The 23,530-nt window shown below is 38.8% G+C and overlaps 1 protein-coding gene across 1 annotated transcript in view; it reads left to right on the plus strand.

The window, feature by feature from the left end:
* LOC142840055 (uncharacterized) overlaps window positions 1-23,530 on the plus strand; it is a 143,413-nt gene that overhangs the window by 74,123 nt on the left and 45,760 nt on the right. Inside the window, exons 5-6 of the mRNA XM_075956535.1 lie at window positions 2,276-3,244; window positions 3,439-3,879. Coding sequence (XP_075812650.1) covers window positions 2,276-3,244; window positions 3,439-3,879 — 1,410 coding nt within the window. The remainder of the gene's footprint in view (window positions 1-2,275; window positions 3,245-3,438; window positions 3,880-23,530) is intronic.

Consider the following 23,530-nt stretch of genomic DNA (forward strand, 5'->3'; position numbering starts at 1 on the left):
TCCTGGACCTGATTGCTTAGACTTGACTGGCATTCAACTCAGAGACAAATATTCCCACCTCTGTTTTCTGAGTGTTGTGGTTAAAGGCACAATACTTCAATACACCCAGTTTCTCCATCTATTCTTCCTTTCTGTAGTCAGTAGTTTTTTTGTACAATATTCTCATGCACACAATGTACTGTTGATCTTTTCTGTTTTTCTCTCCCTATGAATAGATATTTCTCTTATAAGGTGGTACAAAGGGTACAGAAATAAAAGAATTGACTCTCCTTTTAAATTTCATTGTAAAGTGAGTGTCCTTATCATGGAATAAGAGTAGATAACACCAGAATCATACAACTATACTTTCAAAGAAGTATGCATTCCAATGTTGCCACTGTCATGCTTACATTGTACACACGTGTGGTATATTTTTGAAGGCAGTGACCTATGATGATGTGCATATCAACTTCAGTAAGGAAGAGTGGGATTTGCTGGATGCTTCCCAGAAGAATCTCTACAAAGATGTGATGCTCGAGACCTACAGGAACCTCACTACTATCGGTAAAAATAAATTTCTTTCATGTTTCAAAATATGGAGACAACTCTTCCTTGGTTTATGTTGTTGTTCTGTAATTTGATTTAGAAAGAAGGAGAATGAGGTGAACAACACAGTCATAGTTCTTAGGATAATAAGCTAATTATTTCACAATGTTAAATAATATAACATACATATTCTGGTACTATATTTTAGGATACATTTGGGAAGACCATAACACTGAGGAACATCGTCAATGGTGTAGAAGGCATGTAAGGTAATTTTTTTTTTTTTTTTTTTTTTTTTTTTTTTTTTTTTTTTTTTTTTTTTTTTAGTTTTTCGAGACAGGGTTTCTCTGTAGTTTTGGAGCCTGTCCTGGCACTAGTAGACCAGGCTGGCCTCGAACTCACAGAGATCCGCCTGCCGCTGCCTCCCGATAAGGTAATTTTCTTATGCAAGTTTATAACAATGTGCCTCTGATGAGTTTGTAATGTGTTATGACACTTTTAAACAAAACAACAGTGTAAATAAGCACTTTTCAAATGAATTGATGGTTAATAAATTCTCACAAATCCATATAACTCAATTTCCTGTATATGAATTGCATTTGCAAGGCATTCATTTAAGAAAAATTCTGGGAAGCAATGACTAAACAGATTTTAGCATTAATCATGAGAGCTAGATTATACATCTGCCAGTCCATTTGTTTCTTGTTACTCATGACAGAAAATGTATACACATTTCAGTGATGATGAATATAGCTGCAAACCTTTCTACTAAATCAATAGCCCATGGTAAGTAAGTCTTGTATTACTCATATAGTTTTTGTGACCATGTTAAGTTTAATGAAAGCAGCTGTTGGAGTCAAGGATCAAGGGGCAGGTGTTGTGGAGAAACCTTAATACCTATACCACAAGCCTCTGAGGAACAGAAAGTCAAACCGTGAGGATTCAATGTGGAAATCTTTTATTGACTATTCTTCCTTTCCTATATATATCATATGTTACTTTTGACACAAGAGTATGAGCATAGGGATATGCAAAAATTTAGCATTCCTGTCCTTAAGAACAATTAAGAAGATAAAATGTAGTTCCTATGTAGAGTATACTTGTTGAATTTGATACAAGAATACAAAGTTAATTCATTTTCTACCATCATTGTTAATACTTAAACATACATTATGAAAAAAACCACGATGAGTTCTAGGTCTGTGCAAATACTTTTAGGTTTCTTAGTTCACTTAGCAAATGTATAATGATTCACGATATAGTAAAATTTATAAATGTAGTAAAGTTGGTAAAGCACTCAGTGTATGCAGTTCTCTTCAAAAATGTAAAAAATTTAATAGAAAAATATAGGTATAGATGAAAAGGTAAACCATGGCACAAAGGAAATTATCACAAATATTTTTTGAGATGCAAAATGAGCCCTAATGGGTGAACAAAACATGATTTAAAACAAAGATATAGAACCATAATGTTTGATTCCTTTTTACAATTGGAAAAAATATGAAATTAATTCCTATAGATATGAGGTTTCACAGTCCATTGAATGTGGTGAAACTTTTACATGCGTAAATTATCCTTGCAGGATAGAAAGAAATCAAACTGGAGCGGCGTTTTCCGTATATTCTCACTGTGCTAAAGCCTTGTGTTATAACACTCATCTTCTAAGGAATGAAAAAACACGTACCGGAGAAAAATGCTCGAAAATTAAGCAATGTGATAAAACCTTTCTTCATCACAATCATCTTCAAAGGCATAAAAGAACACATACTGGAGAGAAACCCTATGAATATAATCAGTGTGGTAAAGACTTTACTCAATACAGTGTTCTTCAAACTCATAAAGGAACACATACTGGAGAGAAACCCTATGAATGTAATCAGTGTGCTAAGGCCTTTGCTGAGAATAGTGCTCTTCAAAAACATAAAGGAACACATACTGGAGAGAAACCCTATGAATGTAATCAGTGTGGTAATGCCTTTGCACATCATAGTCATCTGCAATTGCATAAGAGAAAACATACTGGAGAGAAACCCCATGAATGTAATCAGTGTGGTAAGGCCTTTGCACAGCGTAGTCATCTTCAAGTGCATAAAAGAACACATACTGGAGAGAAACCCTATGAATGTAATCAGTGTTCTAAGGCCTTTGCTGACAACAGTGCTTTTCAAAAACATAAAGGAACACATACTGGAGAGAAACCCTATGAATGTAATCAGTGTGGTAAGGCCTTTGCACATCATAGTCATCTGCAATTGCATAAGAGAAAACATACTGGAGAGAAACCCTATGAATGTAATCAGTGTGGTAAGGCCTTTGCACATCATAGTTCCCTTCATTTGCATAAAAGAACACATACTGGAGATAAACCCCATGAATGTAATCAGTGCGGTAAGGCATTTACACGTCATAGTTCCCTTCAATTGCATAAAAGAACACATACTGGAGAGAAACCCTATGAATGTAATCAGTGTGGCAAGGCCTTTGCACAGCATAGTCATCTTCAATTGCATAAGAGAACACATACTGGAGAGAAACCCTATGAATGTAATCAGTGTGGTAAGGCCTTTGCACGTCATAGTTCCCTTCAATTGCATAAAAGAACACATACTGGAGAGAAACCCCATGAATGTAATCAGTGCGGTAAGGCATTTACATGTCATAGTTCCCTTCAATTGCATAAAAGAACACATACTGGAGAGAAACCCTATGAATGTAATCAGTGTGGTAAGGCCTTTGCAAGTCATAGTCATCTTCAAGTGCATAAAAGAAAAATACTGGAGAGAAACCCTATGAATGTAATCAGTGTGGTAAGGCCTTTGCACAACGTAGTCATCTTCAAGTGCATAAAAGAACACATACTGGAGAGAAACCCTATGAATGTAATCAGTGTTCTAAGGCCTTTGCTGTCAAAAGTGCTTTTCAAAGACATAAAAGAACACATGCTGGAGAGAAACCCTATGAATGTAATCAGTGTGCTAAGGCCTTTGCTGACAACAGTGCTTTTCAAAAACATAAAAGAACACATACTGGCGAGAAACCCCATGAATGTAATCAGTGTGGTAAGGCATTTACACGTTATAGTTCCCTTCAATTGCATAAAAGAACACATACTGGAGAGAAACCCTATGAATGTAATCAGTGTGGCAAGGCCTTTGCACAGCATAGTCATCTTCAATTGCATAAGAGAACACATACTGGAGAGAAACCCTATGAATGTAATCAGTGTGGTAAGGCATTTACCCAACTTCGTGGTCTTCAAATACATAAAACAATACACACTGAAGAGAAACCCTATGAATGCAGTCAGTGTGGCAAGGCCTTTGCACATCATAGTCAACTTCAAAGGCATAAAAGGTCACATACTGGATAGAAACCCTATGAATCCAATCAGTGTGTTAAGACCTTTGAATATGAAAACAGTGTTCACATTCATAAAAGAATGCATGCTAGAAAGAAACCTTAGGAGTGAAATCAGTGTGGTAAGGCCTTTACAGAACAGAACTCCTGTACTCTTGAATGGCATAATATAGCACCTACTGTAAAGATATTAATGAATTGAATTTGTGGTAGGTGGATGAAGGTCATTGGCTTGCCCAGTTGATAGGCTAGCCCTTAGGTGGCTGAAGTAGACAGAACAGAATGCCGGGAGGGAGAGGGAAGTGAAGCAGACGTCATTTCCTCTCCTGTCCGGAGAAAATGCGATGCAGCCTGCCACCAGGGCAGACATGCTGAATCTTTCCCGGTAAGCGCACCTCTTGCTGCTACACAGATTAGAAATGGGCTAAATTAATACGTGAGAATTAGCCTAGAAGAGGCTAGATATAATGGGTCACGCAGTGTTTTCATTTATACAATTTGTGTGTTGTTATTTTTGGGCATAAGCTAGCTAGGCACCCGGGAGCTGGGTTTCAGGAAGCGGCCCGAAGGTCCTTCAACAGAATGGTGCCGATGTGGACAACTGCTTCCACAAAAAGCGTGGGAAAGAATAGAGTAAAGCATGTTTTCTTGGTAGCAGCAATTTCTCATTCTGCTCTGCTTGCTAGAGGCAAGCAAGCACTCTCATCTAAGAGAGGCTTCCTGACTGAGCTTTAGCTGCAAAACCCTGCATCTCTTAAGAGATCCTGCCAAGAAACACTTAAATGGTGTTGATAAAAGCCAACTGAATGCTTGTTTGTTTTCAGCAGTAGCAGGAATAAAGTGCCATTTTAAAATGCCCTGTTCTGAGCTGTCCTGCCAGGGCAGACTCTGACTCTTAAAGCAGGCAGTTGACTGAGTGTGGTCTGGGAGCAGAATGGTCCAGCTTGCTTGCTGGCAGGGACCTTGAAACGCCTTAGACTTGTGGCAATAAACATGGCTAAAGCTGGTACCTTCACCGTGAAGCTGAAAGCTAAGGCTGGATCTAGCCGCCAATGCCGCGGCTTTAATCCTGCCCATATCGCTCAGTAGTTTAAAAGCTTGTGTGGTCAGAAAAAAAGAGGGAGATATATAGTAAAGAGAGATTCAAAAACAAAGAAAACCTTTAAATGATTTACAGTGTGTTAAGAATATATGCAGGCTAAAAGTTAAAGTTCTTAAAGTAAAAAGCAAAAAGGAAAGAGAGTGTTTGGTTGTGGTAGTACACACCTTTAATCCCTACACTTGGGAGGCCTAGGGAGATTGACTTTTGTGACTTCAAGGTGTGGTAGCACACACCTTTAATCCCAATGCCTGGGAGGCAGAGACAGGCAGATCTCTGAGAGTTCAAGGACAGCCTTCTCTACAGAGTTATTCCAGGACAAAGATATACAGAGAATATAAAATAAAAGTAAAAATAAATGAAATAGAGGTTAAAGTAAAACCGCTCAAAGATGGAAAATACACAGAGAATCTTGATACTCTATGCTATTGTGCTCTTTGAATTGTTTTAATGGTGAGGAAAGACCAACATCTGCTAAAAGGTATTTGTTTATAAATGCTGCTGAACTCATCCAAGATAGATATTTTGAAAATACCTTGACTTCAGAATTTGGATCTAAGGATATGATACTTTGGAAAAGAGATTCTTCTTTTGTTTTCACAGGATAAGACCCTATGGATTGCTTCTATTCTAATATGGTACAATAGACCACGCCCTTCTGAAAGGTTGCTGTGAACACCTTCAGAAAATTACTTATCTGCAAACTGAGACAAATCTAGCACACAGGTTATCCCCTCAAAGACCTGACTAACAGCACCCCTTTACAGCAGGAAGCAGTTTGGAGAGAAATAACTACGTCCATATTCCCAAATATTGTTTATAAATATTCTTTTACATATAAAGGGTGATATAATATAGATATAAATAATTTGGATTGAAATGAATCTTGCTTTACTGATACTAATTTAAGGTCAATTTTGTTATGTGTGTATATATTTCTGATATTGATTAAGGTATTGTGATTGTGTAGTTTATTTAAAAATGTAATGTATATAGGTTATTAATAGATATTCATCTATAATAGTCAAGTTTGTAGTCATGTTAGATTTTTTAGATGTGCATAGATATATTTTAGATAGGCATTCTTCATATCTTTCAAAGACTGCAGCATATGGCATTTAAAATATTTTAATAACTTAGGGTTTTGCATGGCAATGAGACACATCTGCTCCTGGCAACATCAGCTGCTTCAAGAGGAAGATGGGCATCGAAGAGGTTCCTTATGGAGTTTGATAGCCATTTGGGCAAGAAACTGCTCTTGCCTGGACTACTGCATAAACTGGACACAGAAAATCCTCAGAGAGAGGACTGCTGAACTTGCCTAAAGGTGAGATGATCATTCGGAGTTCCTGTTTCATGAAAGAGTCTGTGAGACATTCTGCAGGACACAGCAGATAGTGACTGAACTGCCTTTGAAATTTCCTGCTTCATTGAAATGTCTGCTGGAAACTATGGCACTGTAGGCCGAAGATGGATGCCCCAACTGTACAGAGAAACTTTGGGTGACTGTCCAGGAAGTGAGATGTCTCTGTGATTTCTAGAGTTTTCTAAGTTGCTTATTTCTCACCGTCCAGCTAATATTGTATCTTTCTGGTGTCTTTGATGGAGTTGAAGAATAGTTATAGTTTTCCTTAGTTATGATAAAGATAAAATAGATGTAAATATTGTAATTCTTAATTGTAACTGTTTTGTTATATGTAATTTTACCATGTTAAAGTGAAAGACTTTCTTACTTGTTTAAACAGATAAAGGGGAAATGATGGAGGAAGGTCATTGATTAATAGAGGATCTTCCTTGGCCCCATTTGAGGCCAGCTGTGGCCGGCAGTTCCTTGAATCATCTCCAAATACATAATATGAGCCTATCTGTGGAGCAACTCTGAAGTTAATGTCTTCATTCTTCAAAAACATGAGAAAACATCATACTGTAGTGAAACTCTATAAACTAATTCAGTGTCATATTGTTTTGTGCTTCATATTGTGTGTAATCAATCTGATAAAGCTTGTGCATATTATCATAATCTTTTGGACCTGAGGAAAAAGCTAGGGGCTCATTTTAAATTATTCTTTAAGATCTTAAGCCACTTACAGTCAGTTAACCAAAAGCAGCTATTGTGTAGAGAAAAATTTGATACTGTCCACAATCTGTTTAAGCATCATGATACCTCTATTTATTCTATTTTAAACCAGGATTGTATTTCATAAAACCTTTTATGAAGTATTATGGGTTACAGCAAGGGTATTCTAACATTGGGCCTGAAACCAGAGCCAAAGAAAAGCACCTTATCTCTGAATCTAGAACTAGGTAAAAAAAAAATGTCCCTGAAGACAGCCAAAACATTAAAAAACGGCCTGTGAAAGAAACCCAATTTGGCTCTCAAACCAGAACCATAAAATCATAAAATTCAATGATGTTTTTAAGCCCAAAGGATACCATTAACTGAAATACGAGAGGCTTGAAGAGTCAAATCTCTCATACGTTTACTTGTATGTTTTGTTTAAAAGTTCCCTTAGAAGTTGGGGTATAGGAGGCAGAGGCAGGTGGATCTCTGAGTTTGATACCAGCCTGGTCTACAGAGCGAGTCCAGGACAGGCTCCAAAGCTACAGAGAAACCCTGTCTTGAAAAACCAAAAAAAAAAAGTAGTTGGGGTATAATTATGGTTATCAGAAGATTGGGAATGGTCATCAGGAAGGTAGAAGGTGGTTACGAGGAATATTTTTTGAAAAAGTTGGCTAGAGCCGGGGGATGGTGGCGCACGCCTTTAATACCAGCACTCGGGAGGCAGAGGCAGGCGGATCTCTGTGAGTTCGAGACCAGCCTGGTCTACAAGAGCTAGTTCCAGGACAGGCTCCAAAGCCACAGAGAAACCCTGTCACGAAAAACCAAAAAAAAAAAAAAAGTTGGCTAGAATTAATATATTATGGAAATATCACCATTAACCATAGCCAGAAATAATATAAAATATTATGAAATAACTTACTAAAGAAGTGAAAGTACTGTAGGAAATGAACATTAAAACTTTGAAGAAAACAACTGAAGAAGACACCGGAGAATGGGTAGATGTCCCTTGCCCTGTTAGGTAGAAATCAAGATAGTATAAATGAAAACCTTTCCAAAAACAATCTACAGGTTCAATGCCATTCCCATGTAAACATCAGAAAAATTCTTCACAGACCTCAAAATAAAAATACTCAACTTCATATAGTAAGGCAAAAAAAATGCAGGATATGCAAAACAACTGTATGCAAAAAATAATTTCTGGAGTCATCACATTCCCTGACTTAAATCTACTACAGAGCTACAGTACTGAAAAGAGCCTGGTATTGGCACAAAAACAGACAGGAGGACCAATGGAACTGATTCTAAGAATCGGATATCATGAAGTCCTTGTTTTTTATTGCTGAGTAGTACTCTAATATGTATAAATTCCATACTTTCTTCATCCATTCTTCCATTGAAGGGCATCTAGGTTGTTTCCAGGTTCTGGCTATCACAAACAATGCTGCTATGAACATTGTAGAGCATATACTTTTGTTGTATGATAAGGCCTCTCTTGGGTATATTCCCAAGAGTGGTATTGCTGGGTCCAAGGGAGCCTAGGCAGGTTGGATGCTCAACTTACTAGACCTGGATGGAGGTGGGGGTTCCTTGGACTTCCCACAGGACAGGGAACCCTGATTGCTTTTCGGGCTGGGGGGAGACTTAATTGGGGGAGGGAAATGGGAGGCGGCGGCGGGGAAGAGACAGAAATCTTTAATAAATAAAAAAAAAAAAAGAATAGGATATCAATACACTCACCTACTACACCTGAATTTTGTCAAAGAACCAAAAAAATAGATGATGGAAAAAGAAAGCATATTCAACATGATGCTGGCATAACTGAATATCAATGTGGGGAAGAATGAAAGTAGATCCACATCTATCATCATGAATAAAACTCAAGTCCAAATGGATCAAAGACCATAGCAGAAAGCCAAACACACTAAGCCACATAAAAGACATAGGAAGTATACTTGAACACACTGGCAAAAGAGACCACTTTCAAATTATAACCCCAGCAGCACAGACACTGAGAGAAATAATTAATAAATGAGACCTTTTGAAACAAAAGTTTCTGTGAACCAAAGACATGATCAGAAATACAAAAAAGGCAGCCTATAGTATGGGAAAAGATCTTCACCTACCCCACATTGGACAGAGGACTGATCTTTAAAACATAAAGAAATAAAAGAAATAGTCATCAAAAGAATAAATTATCCAATATTAAATGGAGTACAGACATAAACAACTTTCAACTTATAAATCTAAAATTACTGAGAGACACTTAGTGATATTTCCAAACTCCTTAGCGATTAGAGAAATGAAAATCAGAACAACTCTGACATTCCCTCATATCTGTAATAATAGCCAAAATCAAAAACATTGGTGACAACTTAATGTGGAGAGGATGTGGGGTTAAGGGAACACTCCTCCATTGTTGATGGGGGTGCAAACTGAGTCAGTCACTTTGATATGGTGTTTTCTCAGAAAATTAGAAAGCCAACTGCCTGGTTGTGAGGCATGCCTTTAATCCCTGCACTTGGGAGGCAGAGACAGGCCCCTCTGACTTCAAGGCCAGCCTGGTCTACAAGAGCTAGTTCCAGGACAGGCTCCAAATTTACAGAGAAACTGTGTCTTGGAAAACCAAAAATTATAAAGTAAGAAAATTAGGAAACAACCTATCTAAAAACCCAGCAATACCACTTTTGATATGTACCTAATGGATACTCAGGCATACTACAAGGACTAGTGGTCAACTATGTTCACAGCAATATTATTTGTTCACAGCCAGAACCTAAAAACATCCCTTCCACTGAAGAATGGACAAAGAAATTAACATGGATAAAGACAATTACATCTTCAATTTTATGGGCAAATTTTTGGATCTAGAAAAGATAAGAGTGAGTTAACCCAGACCCAAAAAGAAAAATATAAATGTACTCACTCCTAAGTGGCGTTTAAATATAAAGCAGAGGACAACCAGTCTACAATTCTCAAAGAACATAGACAACAAAATGGAAACAAAGAGATATACATAAATCTATTCTATATAGACTTAGACAAAGACAAGATCTTAGTAAATTGGGAACGTGTGGATCATGGGAAAGGGAAAGGGGACTGGAAGGGAGAGTAGTTGAATAAAAGATAGTTAAAAAATCCTTGGTAAACAGCAGTTCATGGGTGAATTATACAAAGTACAAAATGAATAGCTGAAATATGCTTAATTTTGTAGCTGAATAAAATAATTCCTCTTTCCAAGGCAAACTGATTTGTGACATTTAAGTAAAAGCAATCCACACATATTTTCCAAAAGAAAATTGAAGGTGTATACCATATCTCCCCGTGTTTTCAAACCTATGATCACACACACATGAGAGAGAGAAGTGTTTGATTTTACTTAATATAGCTGCATTCATTCTAAATTCACCATTAAACACTGAGTTCATGTTTTAATTATGAATTTTGAAGGTTGTACAAGTCACAGTGACAGACCCTGAACTATGTGAGTACTAATTGAATCTTTAACTTTTGAAAATACCAAGTTAGAGTGTAAGAATATCTTGGGCTTTTATAGGTCAGTTGAGCACCTACTGGGCAATGGATCTTTTTTTTTTAAAAATATTTTTATGGTATATTTAAGTTTATTTTTATGTGTGAAGGTGTCAGATCCCCTGCAACTGGATCTTCAGACAGTTGTGAGCTACCATGTGGGTGCTGGGAATTGAACCCAGGTCCTCTGGAAGAGCAGTCAGTGCTCTTAACCACTGAGCCATATCTCCAGCCCCAGGGCAACGGATGTTGTATCCAATGAATCTAGCAGCCAGAATCAAGAGCTGAATTGAAGAAAGTGACCACACAGTTTACAGATTGATTTATAATGTACGAGACCATGCCCAAGTGGAGTGGTATCTTACAGGCTATTGACTGAAGAAGCTCTCCCAGCACCTAACCCTTTTGCTTAAATAAGAAATTCCAAACTTGGCAGGGTGGTGGTGGCGCACGCCTTTAATCCCAGCACTTGGGAGGCAGAGGCAGGGGGATCTCTGTGAGTTCGAGGTCAGCCTGGTCTACAAGAGCTATTTCCAGGACAGGCTCCAAAGCTACAGAGAAACCCTGTCTCGAAAAACCAAAAAAAAAAATAAAGAAAAAAAAAGAAATTCCAAACTCAAGACAAAACTATGTATACAAGCCGGGCGGTGTTGGCGCACGCCTTTAATCCCAGCACTCGGGAGGCAGAGGCAGTCGGATCTAAGTGAGTTCGAGACCAGCCTGGTCTACAGAGCTAGTTCCAGGACAGGCTCCAAAGCCACAGAGAAACCCTGTCTCGAAAAAACCAAAAAAAAAAAAAAACTATGTATACAAGAAACAGATGTCAAATATAAAGTTAGAGTTATAAGCATAATCAATATTAAGGAAGGAATATCTACTAATGTTTTGATAAGCATTCTATCCTAAGGAATTCATGTCTTGTAGAAATGGCTTGGCTAGATCACAAGAGGATGATTAGTAAGTATGTTTATCTTATCTTCAGCCCCATCAAAGGCCTGAGAAGAGCATTATTATTACTTGAGTAGGCAGGTAGTGAAGTCCAGCAGCCCGCAAAAAGTGTAGTAGATGACAGAGATAACTGACTGCCTGAGAAATCAACTAAAGTCTCATTACAATGTTGAAGATTAAGACTTCCTATCAGAATATAAAAAATCTTTAATCAGCTATGCAGTAAAGCAGGAAAATGATATCAAAATATAAACCATGTATAAGTATCTTGATCAGAGGTAGAATTATATAATGCAATATGATAAATATCTCATAAAATTGTGTCAATAAACAAAATGTTTTAAACAGGTACAATCATGCATAGATACAATCTGACAAAATAACTTTGCATAGGTGTTACAAACATTCTAAACAAAAATAGAAATATTCTATATGATAAGTATAATTTGAATTTGTATCAAAGAAAAGTCTATACCAATGTAAATTATCCATAAATAATAGTTCACAAGTATTTCTTCTATTAAAAACTATTATTAGTAGTGTGAGTAAGTAATCTACCTATTATCCCATTCAATTTTCCATCTTTTTTTTGGGATCTCTGGGTATACATAATTTCACCCAAGCCTATATGAGTAATAATCAACTCTTAAATGTTGTCCCTGACCATGAAGACAAACTTTTTTGGGAGAGGGGATGGCATCTTCTAGAATTGCTTCCAGATGTCATGGGGGCGATGTTCTTTCTATGGGATATTATAAAAGTAAAATGATTTCTAAGTATTTGATAGGGTTGTTCTGAAGTTCTAATTTGGAATTGTGGCCAGAACGTTGTAAGAAGGTGCACCATATCTGCAGCTTTTACCCGTAAGTCGGTCTCATGGTGCTATTAGCATCATGCTTTCATATCAATCAGGTAGAGACATTGTGGGGCCCCAATGTCTTCTTCTTGGAAGCTGTTCATTGTTGAAAATGTAAACATTATTCATGTAGACATATTTTTAGTGAAATATAAGATATAGACAAAATGGGCATGAAGGAAAGTAAAATGTTGCTTTAAAATCTATCTTCTTTCTGTCCCATACGAGAAGGCTGTTGATATGAGACAGAAGTTTAGAGTTATTCTTTTAACGTTCTGCTTGGATTTAGAGAAGGATAGACACTGTCTAATTCTAAAACCATTTCTGATTCTGAAGTGGAGATGTAAATACAAAGGAGACATCTAAAGCTGTAGCCCATACAAAGAACCTAACAGATTATCTCTCTGGGGGTGGGCTCACTCACAGGCTTATAGGTCAGTAGCTGCCCCCTTCCTGAGACAGAAAGCATGCGGTGTGTGGCAAACAGAACCAGAAGAGACAGATCAGCTACAAGTGTAGGAAAAATGAAAATATTCCAGATAGTGAGAACAGTGCAAGCCATGGCTTAGAGGCTGCAGCAAAGTCAGCAGGACCTTTAGAGATTCATCCCTGTGCCATCAGAGCAGCAACAGCACACATCTGCCCTAAGCCAGAAACTCTGGAAGGAAAACACACTGTGTTTTGAGAGTCTTCCAAATAATTCCAGTATGTGAGTAAGTTTTAGGACCTCTGATCCAGGCTACCAGCTCTCAAATGCTATTTGCAGGGCTCTTCTTGGGCATAGGACCAGAGGTGAAGTGGATATATGTTCTGATAAGTTTGTAAGTGCATAATCTACATTGCTTTTGGAGAGTCACCAATAAACATTAGCCATTTAGAGGTTTCAAGAAGTCCTACAGTAAAGACCTTTATTTCTCATTCACCTTTGGATCTCTGTGATTCTGCCTATTCATACTTCCATAAATACCCTCTTAGGGATATTATCCTCACTATTCACATGGATGCGATGTAACCTACAGAAAATTAGAAGACTGTCCCAAAGTCACAGAACCTGTATCCATGTTGGAAAAGACCTTAACACATTTTCTGTTCTCAATACCCTGCATCCTCTGTCCTTTCCACTCTACTGTGTATCCATGCATAACTCTGTGTTATGTAGTGCCGATATCTCGGTGGAGACCTCCAAATGCTGCGCCCTGTGCCGCTGTGTCTGCGCTCTGTGCGCTGCCATGCAGTTCACTAGCTTTGGGCAAGGGGACTGGAGGTTAAAATACACAGACACACCAGACAGAGAGACAGTGACACAGGTCATTCTTGAATTCTCCAAGAAAGCCCCCTTTATTGTGTTCAGGGGCAGATTATATGGAGAGAGCCACGCCCCAGCCAAACCCACCAAAAACCATCCTCCTGCCATCAGGAACTCCTGAAGGTCTCATGCTCAGAGCAGCTGTAGGCACTCAGATCAGGGGATTACAAGAAATTCAGGATCTGGGGTCTCACCAAGCTGGAAGGTGGAGGCACGGTGGGGCGGAGCAGTTGGCTCCGACCCCATCGGGATGGGGTAGATTCCATCCAGGCCGGTTGCCCCGGGCTGGGACAGAGGTCCAGGCCAACAGGCCTTGTGGCATTTGTGCTGAGCTTCTGTGCCCTGAGGCCCGCGCTGGAAGTGGGCCTAGTGTTCTTGCCTCATCGGTCCTCGAGGCTGGTCCCGGGGTTTGCATGTGTCGCAGCCCCTCAGTGGCCGCTGCTTGGAGATGCCGCAGCTCACAGTCCACTGCAACATTTCAGAAGGTGTCAGGGATTCAAACCATGTGAATATCGAATAAATCCTTAGGCCCTTTTTGTCTGTGGAGACAAAAACAGAACCTCTTTTCCAAACATCAAATTCTTAAGCCCATATTTTAAAGTCAAGATACTTTTCTTAGCAGTTCCTAGAATCAAATGTCTTTCTCCAGTCCAGAACACAAAAGACAACACAATCAACATATCATACATCTGTACACATTTATCTTTTTAAGCTATAAACATTATCTATTCCCAATACATACATACCATCTGCCTGGGGAAAACCCTGTTTGCTTACCTCTCTTTCTTGGTTGGTTCCACTTGCTGCCAAACTGAGTGAAGGATGTCAAGATTAACACATATACCCCAATCCACCCTCACCTTCTGAGGGTGACCTCTCAGCGTTCCCTAGTTCCCGATATCTCGGCTAGGACCTCCAATTGATGAATTCTCAGTAGAATACCTCTAATTGCCGTGCACCCAGTAACTGAGCTAGTTCCGGGACAGGCACCAAAGCTACAGAGAAACCCTGTCTCGAAGAAAAGAAAAAGACTTCAGTCTTGGTTAGGTTCATTCATTCACAGCTATAATACCAGCATTTGTGAAGTTAAGGCAGATTGATGGTTAAATTAATGTCATCTTGGGCTACATAGTATGACCAGTACCAAGAAAATAAATAGATACTAGACTTTAGTATTGCCCTTCTTAATGTGTCCTCAGTGGGGAGCTGGGAGTACCATTTTAAGTACTATTTAAGAGTGCATCATTTCCTGGCTGACAGTCACAAATGGCTCCTCACTGCTTTCAAGATGAAAAAGATGCTCATCAGCAGGACATCACAGCTGCCTGCCTGCCTGCCTAGATCCCAGATTTCTCCTACACTTTCACAGTCACACACAATTGACAAATGTGTGTTTCGATCTTCCTTAAACTCTCTACCTCACAAACACTTGTGTTCTTCTTGTGAGGCAGTTATTTTCAGCACTCATTCAAGAGCAGTTGAACCCTCTTTTCCTTTAGGCTCAAAGCCATTTTCTCCTCTCATTATCTCCCTCCTGTGTCCTTGGTTTCTAATATTTTGTTTTGCTCATTCCTTCTTTATTTCCTTCTTTTTTTATTTTTCCATTCAAATATTTACACATCCTCCCTTCTCCCAATCCATTCCCACCCCCCAATCTACCTCCTCCCTCCCTCTCCCTGCTTGAGACAGGGCAGGGAACCCTGTCATGTTGGAAGTCCAAGGCCCTCTCTCCCCCTCCCCCCCGGACATCCAGGCCTAGGGAGCTGTGCATCCAAATAGACTAGGGTCCCAAAAAGCCAGAACATGCCTTAAAACAAGTCCCAGTGCCTTTAACAATGGCTTCTCAGTCAGCCCCCATTGTCAGCCACATTCAGAGAGTCCGGTTTGATCACGTGCTCATTCATACCCGGTCCACCTGGATTTGGTGAGCTCCCATTAGAACAGGCACACTGTCTCAGTGGGTGGACCAAACCCTCGAGGTCCTGACTTCTTTGCTCATGTTCTCCCTCCTTCTGCCCTTCAACTGGACCTTGGGAGCTCAGTCTGTTGTTCTGATGAGGGTCTCTGTCTCTATCTCCATCCATCGCAGCCGAAGAAAGATTCTATGGTGATATTTGAGATCAGTGTGATAGTCTGATCTCACATCAGTGTGATAGTGGGGCAAGGACAGTTCAGGCACCTTTGCCTCTGCTGTCCAAGGACCTAGCTGGGGATATCCCCATGAACACCTGGGATCTCCTCTAGAGGCAAGTCTCTTGCCAACCCTAAAATGCATTCCTTAATGTAGTTATCTTCTTCCCTGCTCCTATATCAGCCCTTCCTCCATCTCCACCCTCCCCCTCCCCCAAGCTCTTGCCAGTCATTCCCTTCTCTCTTCTCTCTTCCCCTTTCCCCTTCCCCCAACTTCACCCTCACCCCTACCCCCAGCCACATGCTCACAACTATTGCCTGGAAATCTTTTTTGCTTCCAATTTCCAGGAGGACTTATATATGGTTTTCTTTGGGTTCACCTTGTTATTTGGCTTCTCTAGGCTTGTGAACTATAGGCTTAATATCCTTTGTTTATGGCTAGAGTCCACAAATGAGTGAGTACGTACCAAATTCATTTTTTTGGGTCTGGGTTATCTCACCCAGGATAGTGTTTTCTATTTCCATCCATTTGCATGCAAAATTCAAGATGTCATTTTTTTTATGACTAAGTAGTACTCATATATATATATATATATACATATATACATATATATATGTATCACATTTTATCCATTCTACCATTGAGGGGCATCTAGGTTATTTCCAGGTCCTAGTTATTACAAACAGTGCTGCTATAAACATAGTCGAACAAATGCTTTTGTAGCATGATTGGGCATCTCTTGGATATATTCCCAAGAGTGGTATTGCTGGATCCTGAGGTAGGTTGATTCTGAATTTCCTGAGAAACCACCACACTGATTTCCAAAATGGTTGCACAAGTTTGCATTCCCACCAGCAGTGGATGAGTGAGCGTTCCCCTTACTCCACATCCTTTCAAGCAAAGGCTATCATTGGTGTTTTTCATTTTAGCCATTCTGACAGGTGTAAGATAGTATCTCAAAGTTTTTTGATTTGCATTTCCGTGATCACTAAGGAAGTTGAACATGACCTTAAGTGTCTTTTGGCCATTTGAACTTCTTCTGTTGAGAATTCTCTGTTCAATTCAGCTCCCCATTTTTAAATTGGGTTAATTAGAATTTTAGTGTCTACTTTTTTTTTTTTTTGTTTTTCGAGACAGGATTTCTCTGTGGCTTTGGAGCCTGTCCTGGAACTAGCTCTGTAGACCAGGCTGGTCTTGAACTCACAGAGATCCGGCTGCCTCTGCCTCCCATGTGCTGGGATTAAAGGCATAGGCCACCATCGCCCGGCTAGTGTCTAGTTTCTTGCGTTCATTATATATTTTGGAGATCAGTCCTTTGTGTAATATGGGGTTGGTGAAATCTTCTCCCATTCAGTAGGATGCCTTTTTGTCTTAATGATAGTATCATCTGCTTTACAGAAGCTTCTCAGTTTCTGGAGGTGCCAATTATTCATTGTTGCTCTCATTGTCTGTGCTAATGGGTTTTCTAATATTTTTATGACCAAATGACATTTTTAGGAATGTATTTTTTTATTGAATTTTTTGAGTTCTACATTGCTCTTTACTCTCCTTTCTGTCTTTTCCCTACCCCCTTTAACACTCCCCCATTGTCCCGATGCTGCCAATTTAATTAGGAGAACCTGTCTTTCTCTATTTCCCATGTACATTATATCTATGTAAGTCCCTCCTAATGTCCTCATTGTTGTCTAAGTTCTCTGGGATTGTGGTTTGTAGGCTAGTTTTCTTTGCTTTATTTTTAAAAACCACCTATAAGTGAGTATATGTGTCAGTTTTCTTTCTGTGTCTTGATTACCTCACTCAAAATAATGTTTTCTAGCTATATCCATTTTCCTGCAATATTCAAGCTGTCATTATTTTTTTTTGCTGTGTAATACTCCATTGTGTAAATGTACCACATTTTCCTTATCCATTCTTTGGTCAAAGAACATTTAGGTTGTTTCCAGGTTCTGGCTATGACAAACAAAGCTGCTATGAACATATTTGAGCACATGTCCTTGTGCATTTTTGAGCATCCTTTGGTTATATACCCAAAAGTGGTATTATTGGGTCTTGAGGAAAGTTGTTTCCTACTTTTCTGTGAAATCGCAACACTGATATCCAAAGAGGTTGTACCCCTTGAATTTGCACCAGCAATGCAGAAGTGTTCCTTTTCCCCACAATCTCTCCAGCATAAGTTGTGATCAGTGTTTCTGATCTTGGCCATTCTTACAGGTGTAAGACAGAATCTCAGAGTTGTTTTGCAATTCTCTGATGACTAAAGATGTTGAACATTTCCTTAAGTGTCTTTCAGCCCTTTTAGATTCCTCTATTGCGAGTTCTCTGTTTAGGTCTGTGCTCCATTTTTTAAAATTAGATTATTTGTTCTTTTGATGACCAATTTCTTGAATTCTTTGTCTACTTTGGAGATCAGACCTCTGATGTGGGGTTAGTGATGATCTTTTCCCATTCTGTAGGCTGTTGTTTTGTCCTGTTGACCATCTCCTTTGCTTTACAGAAGATTTTCAGTTTCAGGAGGTCTAATTTATTAATTGTTTCTTTCAGTGTCTGTGATGCTGGTGTTATATTTAGGAAGTGGTCTCCTGTGCCCTTGTGTTCATGTGTACTTCCCACTTTCTCTTCTATAAATTTCAATGAGGCTGGCTCCATGTTGAGGTCTTTGATCCATTTGGAGTTGAGTTTTGTGCATGGTGATAGATATGGGTCTATTTTTATTCTTCTACATGTTGATATCCAGTCATTCCAGCATCATTTGTTAAATATGTTTTTTTTCATTTGATATGTTTTGCTTTGTCAGAAATCAGGTGTTCAAAGGTGTATGGATTAATATCTGGTTCTTTGATTTGGTTCATTCATCTTCTGTCTGTTCTTTTGCCAATATCAGGCTGTTTTCAGTATTGTAGCTCTGTAGTAAAGTTTGAAGTCAGGAATTGTCATGCCTCCAGATGTTCTTTTATTGTACAGGATTGTTTTGGCTATCCTGGGATATTTTCTTTTCCATGTGAAGTTGAGTACCGTTCTTTCGAGGTCTGTGAAGAATTTTTCTGGGATTTTGATGGGCTGTGCATTGAATCTGTAGAGTGCTTTTGTAGTAAGATTGCCATTTTTACTATGTTTATTTTGCCTAGCAAAAAGTATGGGAGATCTTTCCACTTTCTGTTTTCTTCTTAATTTCTTTCTTCAAAGATTCAAAGTTCTTGTTATACAAGTCTTCCACTTGTTTGGTTAGAGTTACTTCGAAATATTTTATTCTACTCTTGGTTATTGTGAAGGGTGTTGTTTCTCTGATTTCTTTTCCAGCCCTTTTATCATCTTTGTATAGGAGGGATATTGTTTTTTTTTTTTTCTGATCCGGGATCATGCTACATTACTGAAAATGTTTATGAGTTGTAGAAGTTCCTTGGTAGAATTTTGCGATCGCTTTTGTAAACTATCATGCCATCAACAAACAGTGAGCACTTGGCTTTTTCTTTTCTGATTTGTAGTCCCTTGATCTCCTTATGGTGTCTTATTGCCCTACCTAAAACCTCAAGAACTATATTGAATAGATATGAAGAGAGTGGACAATCTTGTCTTGTTCTTGATTTCAGTGGAATTGCTGGGTGTTTCTCTACATTTAGTTTGATGTTGGCTGTTGGCTTGCTGAGTATTGCATTTATTATGTTTAGGTATATTCCTTTTATCATGAAGGGGTGTTGTATTTTATCTAATGCTTTTTCGTTATCTAATGAGATGATCATGTGGTTTTTATTTTTCAGTTAGTTTATATGGTGGATTATGCTGACAGATTTTTGTATGTTGAACCATTCTTGCATCTCTTGCATGTAGCCAACTTGATCACGGTGGATGAATGATCTGATGTGTTCTTGGACTTGATTTGCCAGTTTTTTGTTTTTTTTTTTATTTGTATTTTTGGACCAATGTTCACGAGTGAGATTGGTCTGTAATTTTTTTTATAATGTCTTTCTGTGGTTTGAGTGTCAGGGTAATTGTAGCCTCAAAAAAGGGGTTTGGCATTGTTCCTTCTGTTTCTATTATGTGAAATAACTCAAGGAGTATTGGTATTAGTTCTTCTGTGAAAGTCTTGTAGAATTCTGAGCTGAAACCATCTGGTCCTGGGCTTTTTTTGGTTGGGAGTCTTTTGATGGCTGTTTCTAATTATTCAGCAGTTATAGGAGTGTTTAATTTGTTTATCTGGTCTTGATTTAATTTTGGTAAGTGATATTTATCCAGAAAATTGTCCATTCATTTAAGTTTTCCAATTTTGTGGAGTTTTCAAAATATGACCTGATGATTCTCTGTATTTCCTCCATATCTATTGTTATGATCCCCTTTTCATTTCTGATTTTGTTCATTTGCATATTTTCTCTCTGCCTTTTGGTTAATTTGGATAAAGTTTTGTCTATTTTGCTGATTTTCTATAAGAACCTACTCTTTGTTTCAGTGATTCTTTGTATTGTTTTTTCTGTTTCTATTTTGTTTATTTCGGCTCTTAATTTGATTTTTCCTGCTGTCTTAATTTATTAGGTGAGTTTACTACTTTTTGTTCAAAAGTTTTCAAAGGTTTTGTTAATTCACTAATCTGGGATTTTGCTGTCCTCTATATGTAGGCATTTAGTGCTATGAACTTTTCTCTTAACACTACTTTCATTGTGTCCCATAAATTTGGATATGTTGTGTGGTCATTTTCATTGAATTTTAGAAATTCTTTTATTTCTTCTTTTTTTTCTTCCTTGACCCATTGATGATTCTGGTTAGCATTGTTTAATTTCCATGTTTGTGAATTTGATGAAATTAGTATTGCTGTTGACTTCTAGTTTTTAACCATGATGATCTGATAAAGTACATAGGGGTATTCTGATTTTTTTTTGTATTTGTTGAGGTTTGTTTTGTTAATGAGTATGTGGTTGATTTTTGAGTAAGTTCCAGCAGGTATGGAGAAGAAAATATATTCTTTTCTGTTCAAAAGGAATATTCTATAAAAGTCTGTTAAGTACATTTGAGTCATAACATATGTTAGATACCTTATTTCTCTGTTAAGTTTTTGTCTGAATGACCTATCCAGTGGTGAGAGGGGAACATTGAAGTTTCCACTATTAGTATGTGGGGTTTTATGTATGTTTTAAGCTTTAGAAGTGTTTCTTTTACATATGAGCGTGGCCTTATATTTGGGACATTGATGTTCAGTAATGAGATTTCTCTTGATAGATTTTTCTTATGACTAATATGAAATGACCTTCTTGTCTCTTCTGATCAATTTTAGCTTGAAGTTTATCTTGTTAGATATTAGGATATCTACAGCCACTTGTTTCTTAGGTCAATTTGATTGAATACTTTTTCCAATCCTTTACTCTGAGACAATGTCTGTCTTTGAGGTTGAGATGTGTTTCTTTTATGTAGGAGGAGAATGGATTCTGAATTTGTATCCAATGTGTTTGCCTGTGTCTTTATATAGGTGTGTTGATTCCATTTATATTAAGAGTTATTAATGACCAGTGATTGCTATCTCCTATTAATTTAGTATTCATTGTTGGTGATGTTAATTCGTGCCTTTTTCCCTTCTTTTGGATTTACTGCTATGAGACCATCAATTTTCTGTGCTTTTGTTGGTTAACCTAACTTTCTTCAGTTTTCCTTTTAGTATTTTGTGTATGGCTGAGTTTGTGGCTAGGTACTGGTTAAATCTAGTTTTGTCCTGGAATATCTTGTTTTGTCCTTCTATGGTGATTGAAAGTTTTACTGGGTATAGTAGTCTGGGCTGGCATCTGTGGTCTCTTAATGTCTGCATAAATCTTGACAATGACCTTCTGGCTTTTATTGTTTTCAATGAGAAGTCAGGTGTAATTCTGATAGGTCTGCCTTAAGTGGTACTTGGCCTTTTTCCTTTACAGCTCTTTTTTTTTTAAAAAACTATTTATTTATTTATTTATTATGTATACAATATTCTGCCTGTATGCCTGAAGGCCAGAAGAGGGTGCCAGACCTTTTTACAGATGGTTGTGAACCACCATGTATTTGCTAGGAATTGAACTCAGGACCTTTGGAAGAGCAGGCAATGCTCTTAACCACTGAGCCATCTCTCCACCCCCTCCTTTACAGCTCTAAATATTCTTTCTTTACTCTGTATGTTTAGTGTTTTGATTATTATGTGGTGAGAGGACCCAAAAAGATGAATATGGTATGTACTACCTCATTAGTGGATTCTAGTCATGAACAAAAGTCATTGAGCCTATAGTTCATGATCCTAGAGAAGCTAAATAACACGGTGAACCCAAAGAAAAACATATAGATTTTCCTAATAATTGGAAGCAGACAAGATCACGAGGCAAAAGTTGGGAGCATGGGGAAGGGGTTGGAGTTGAGGGAAGGGGAGAGGGGAAGAAAGAAGGGAGAAGGGGAGTATGGAGAGATTTTGGAGGACTGGGAGGGTTTAGATGGAGGAAGGGTGGATATGGGAGCAGGGAAGAAGATATCTTAATTAAGGGAGCCATTTTAGGGTTGGCAAGAGACTTGGCTCTAGAGGGCTTCCCAGGTGTCCAAGGGAATGTCCGTAGCTACATCCTTGATCAGTAGAGGAAAGGGTGCCTGAACTGGCCTTGTCCTAAGCCACACTGATGAATATCTTGAATATCATCATAGAACCTTCATCGGGTGATGGATGGAGATAGAGACAGAGACCTCCATTGGAGCACTGGACTGAGTCGCCAAAGCACAGATGAAGAGCAGAAGGAGGGAGAATATAAGAAAGGAAGGCAGGACCACGAGGGGTGCGTCCACCCACGGAGACTCTGGAACCAATCGAGTGGGAGCTCATCAAGGCCAGCTGGACTGCGTCTGGACAAGCATGTTATCAAACCAGACTCTCTGGATGTGGCTGACAATGAGGGTGGACTGAGAAGCCAATGATGACACTGGATTTTGATTCTACTGCATGTACTGGCTTTTTGGGAGCCTAGTCTGTTTGGATGCACACCTTCCTAGAATGGAGAGGGGGGCCTTGGTCTTCCCACAAGAAAGGGCTTCCTGACTTCTCTTAGGACTGGAGAGAGAGGGGGAGAGGGAGTGGGAGGGAAATGGGAGGATGGGAGGAGGTAGAAAATTTAAATCAATCAATCAATAAATTTAAAAAAAATAAAAAATACAATGCTCTATCAATCTTTAAAAAAACAAAACACAACAAAATTTAGTTAGTTACTTAAGAACAGCACATCCCCATACAGGTTTGTTTTGGGCAGACTATCAAGGAACATAGAGCTTGCAGACAGCAGTGAGCCATGAGGTTACAGAACAAAGCTTGTGTCAGGCATTTGCTGATCTAAAATGCAAGCTGGAGAAGCCCCTCCTCCCAGAGTCAGAGCTCAGCCTAATCAGAGTAGGGTTGGCAGAAGCCAGAGAAGCTGGAAGCTGCAGAGGAGTTTCAGCCAAAAGCCACAAGCAGCAGTAAGTCAGCCACTTAGTAGGAAGGACTAAGCCACTTGGGCATAGGAGGAAGGAAATTGTAAAACTGTCTTCCAGGAGGCCAACACAATGGTGTGCAGCTGTGTGCCAGAGGGGAGGTGGTTAAGTTGCAGAGAGGTAGTTCAGCTGTGTGTGGTGGGGGAAGGCTGCAGGAGACACCCAGCAATAGTGAGGATTCTGGCCATATGGTCACCAATTTGTTGTTGTACAAAGAGTTCCTAAATAGTCCAGAACAGAGATAACAAAGGTTTACTCATCTGGAA

The sequence above is a fragment of the Microtus pennsylvanicus genome, chromosome 22 (assembly GCF_037038515.1).
Source record: "Microtus pennsylvanicus isolate mMicPen1 chromosome 22, mMicPen1.hap1, whole genome shotgun sequence".
In the NCBI taxonomy this organism is placed as follows: Eukaryota; Metazoa; Chordata; class Mammalia; order Rodentia; family Cricetidae; genus Microtus; species Microtus pennsylvanicus.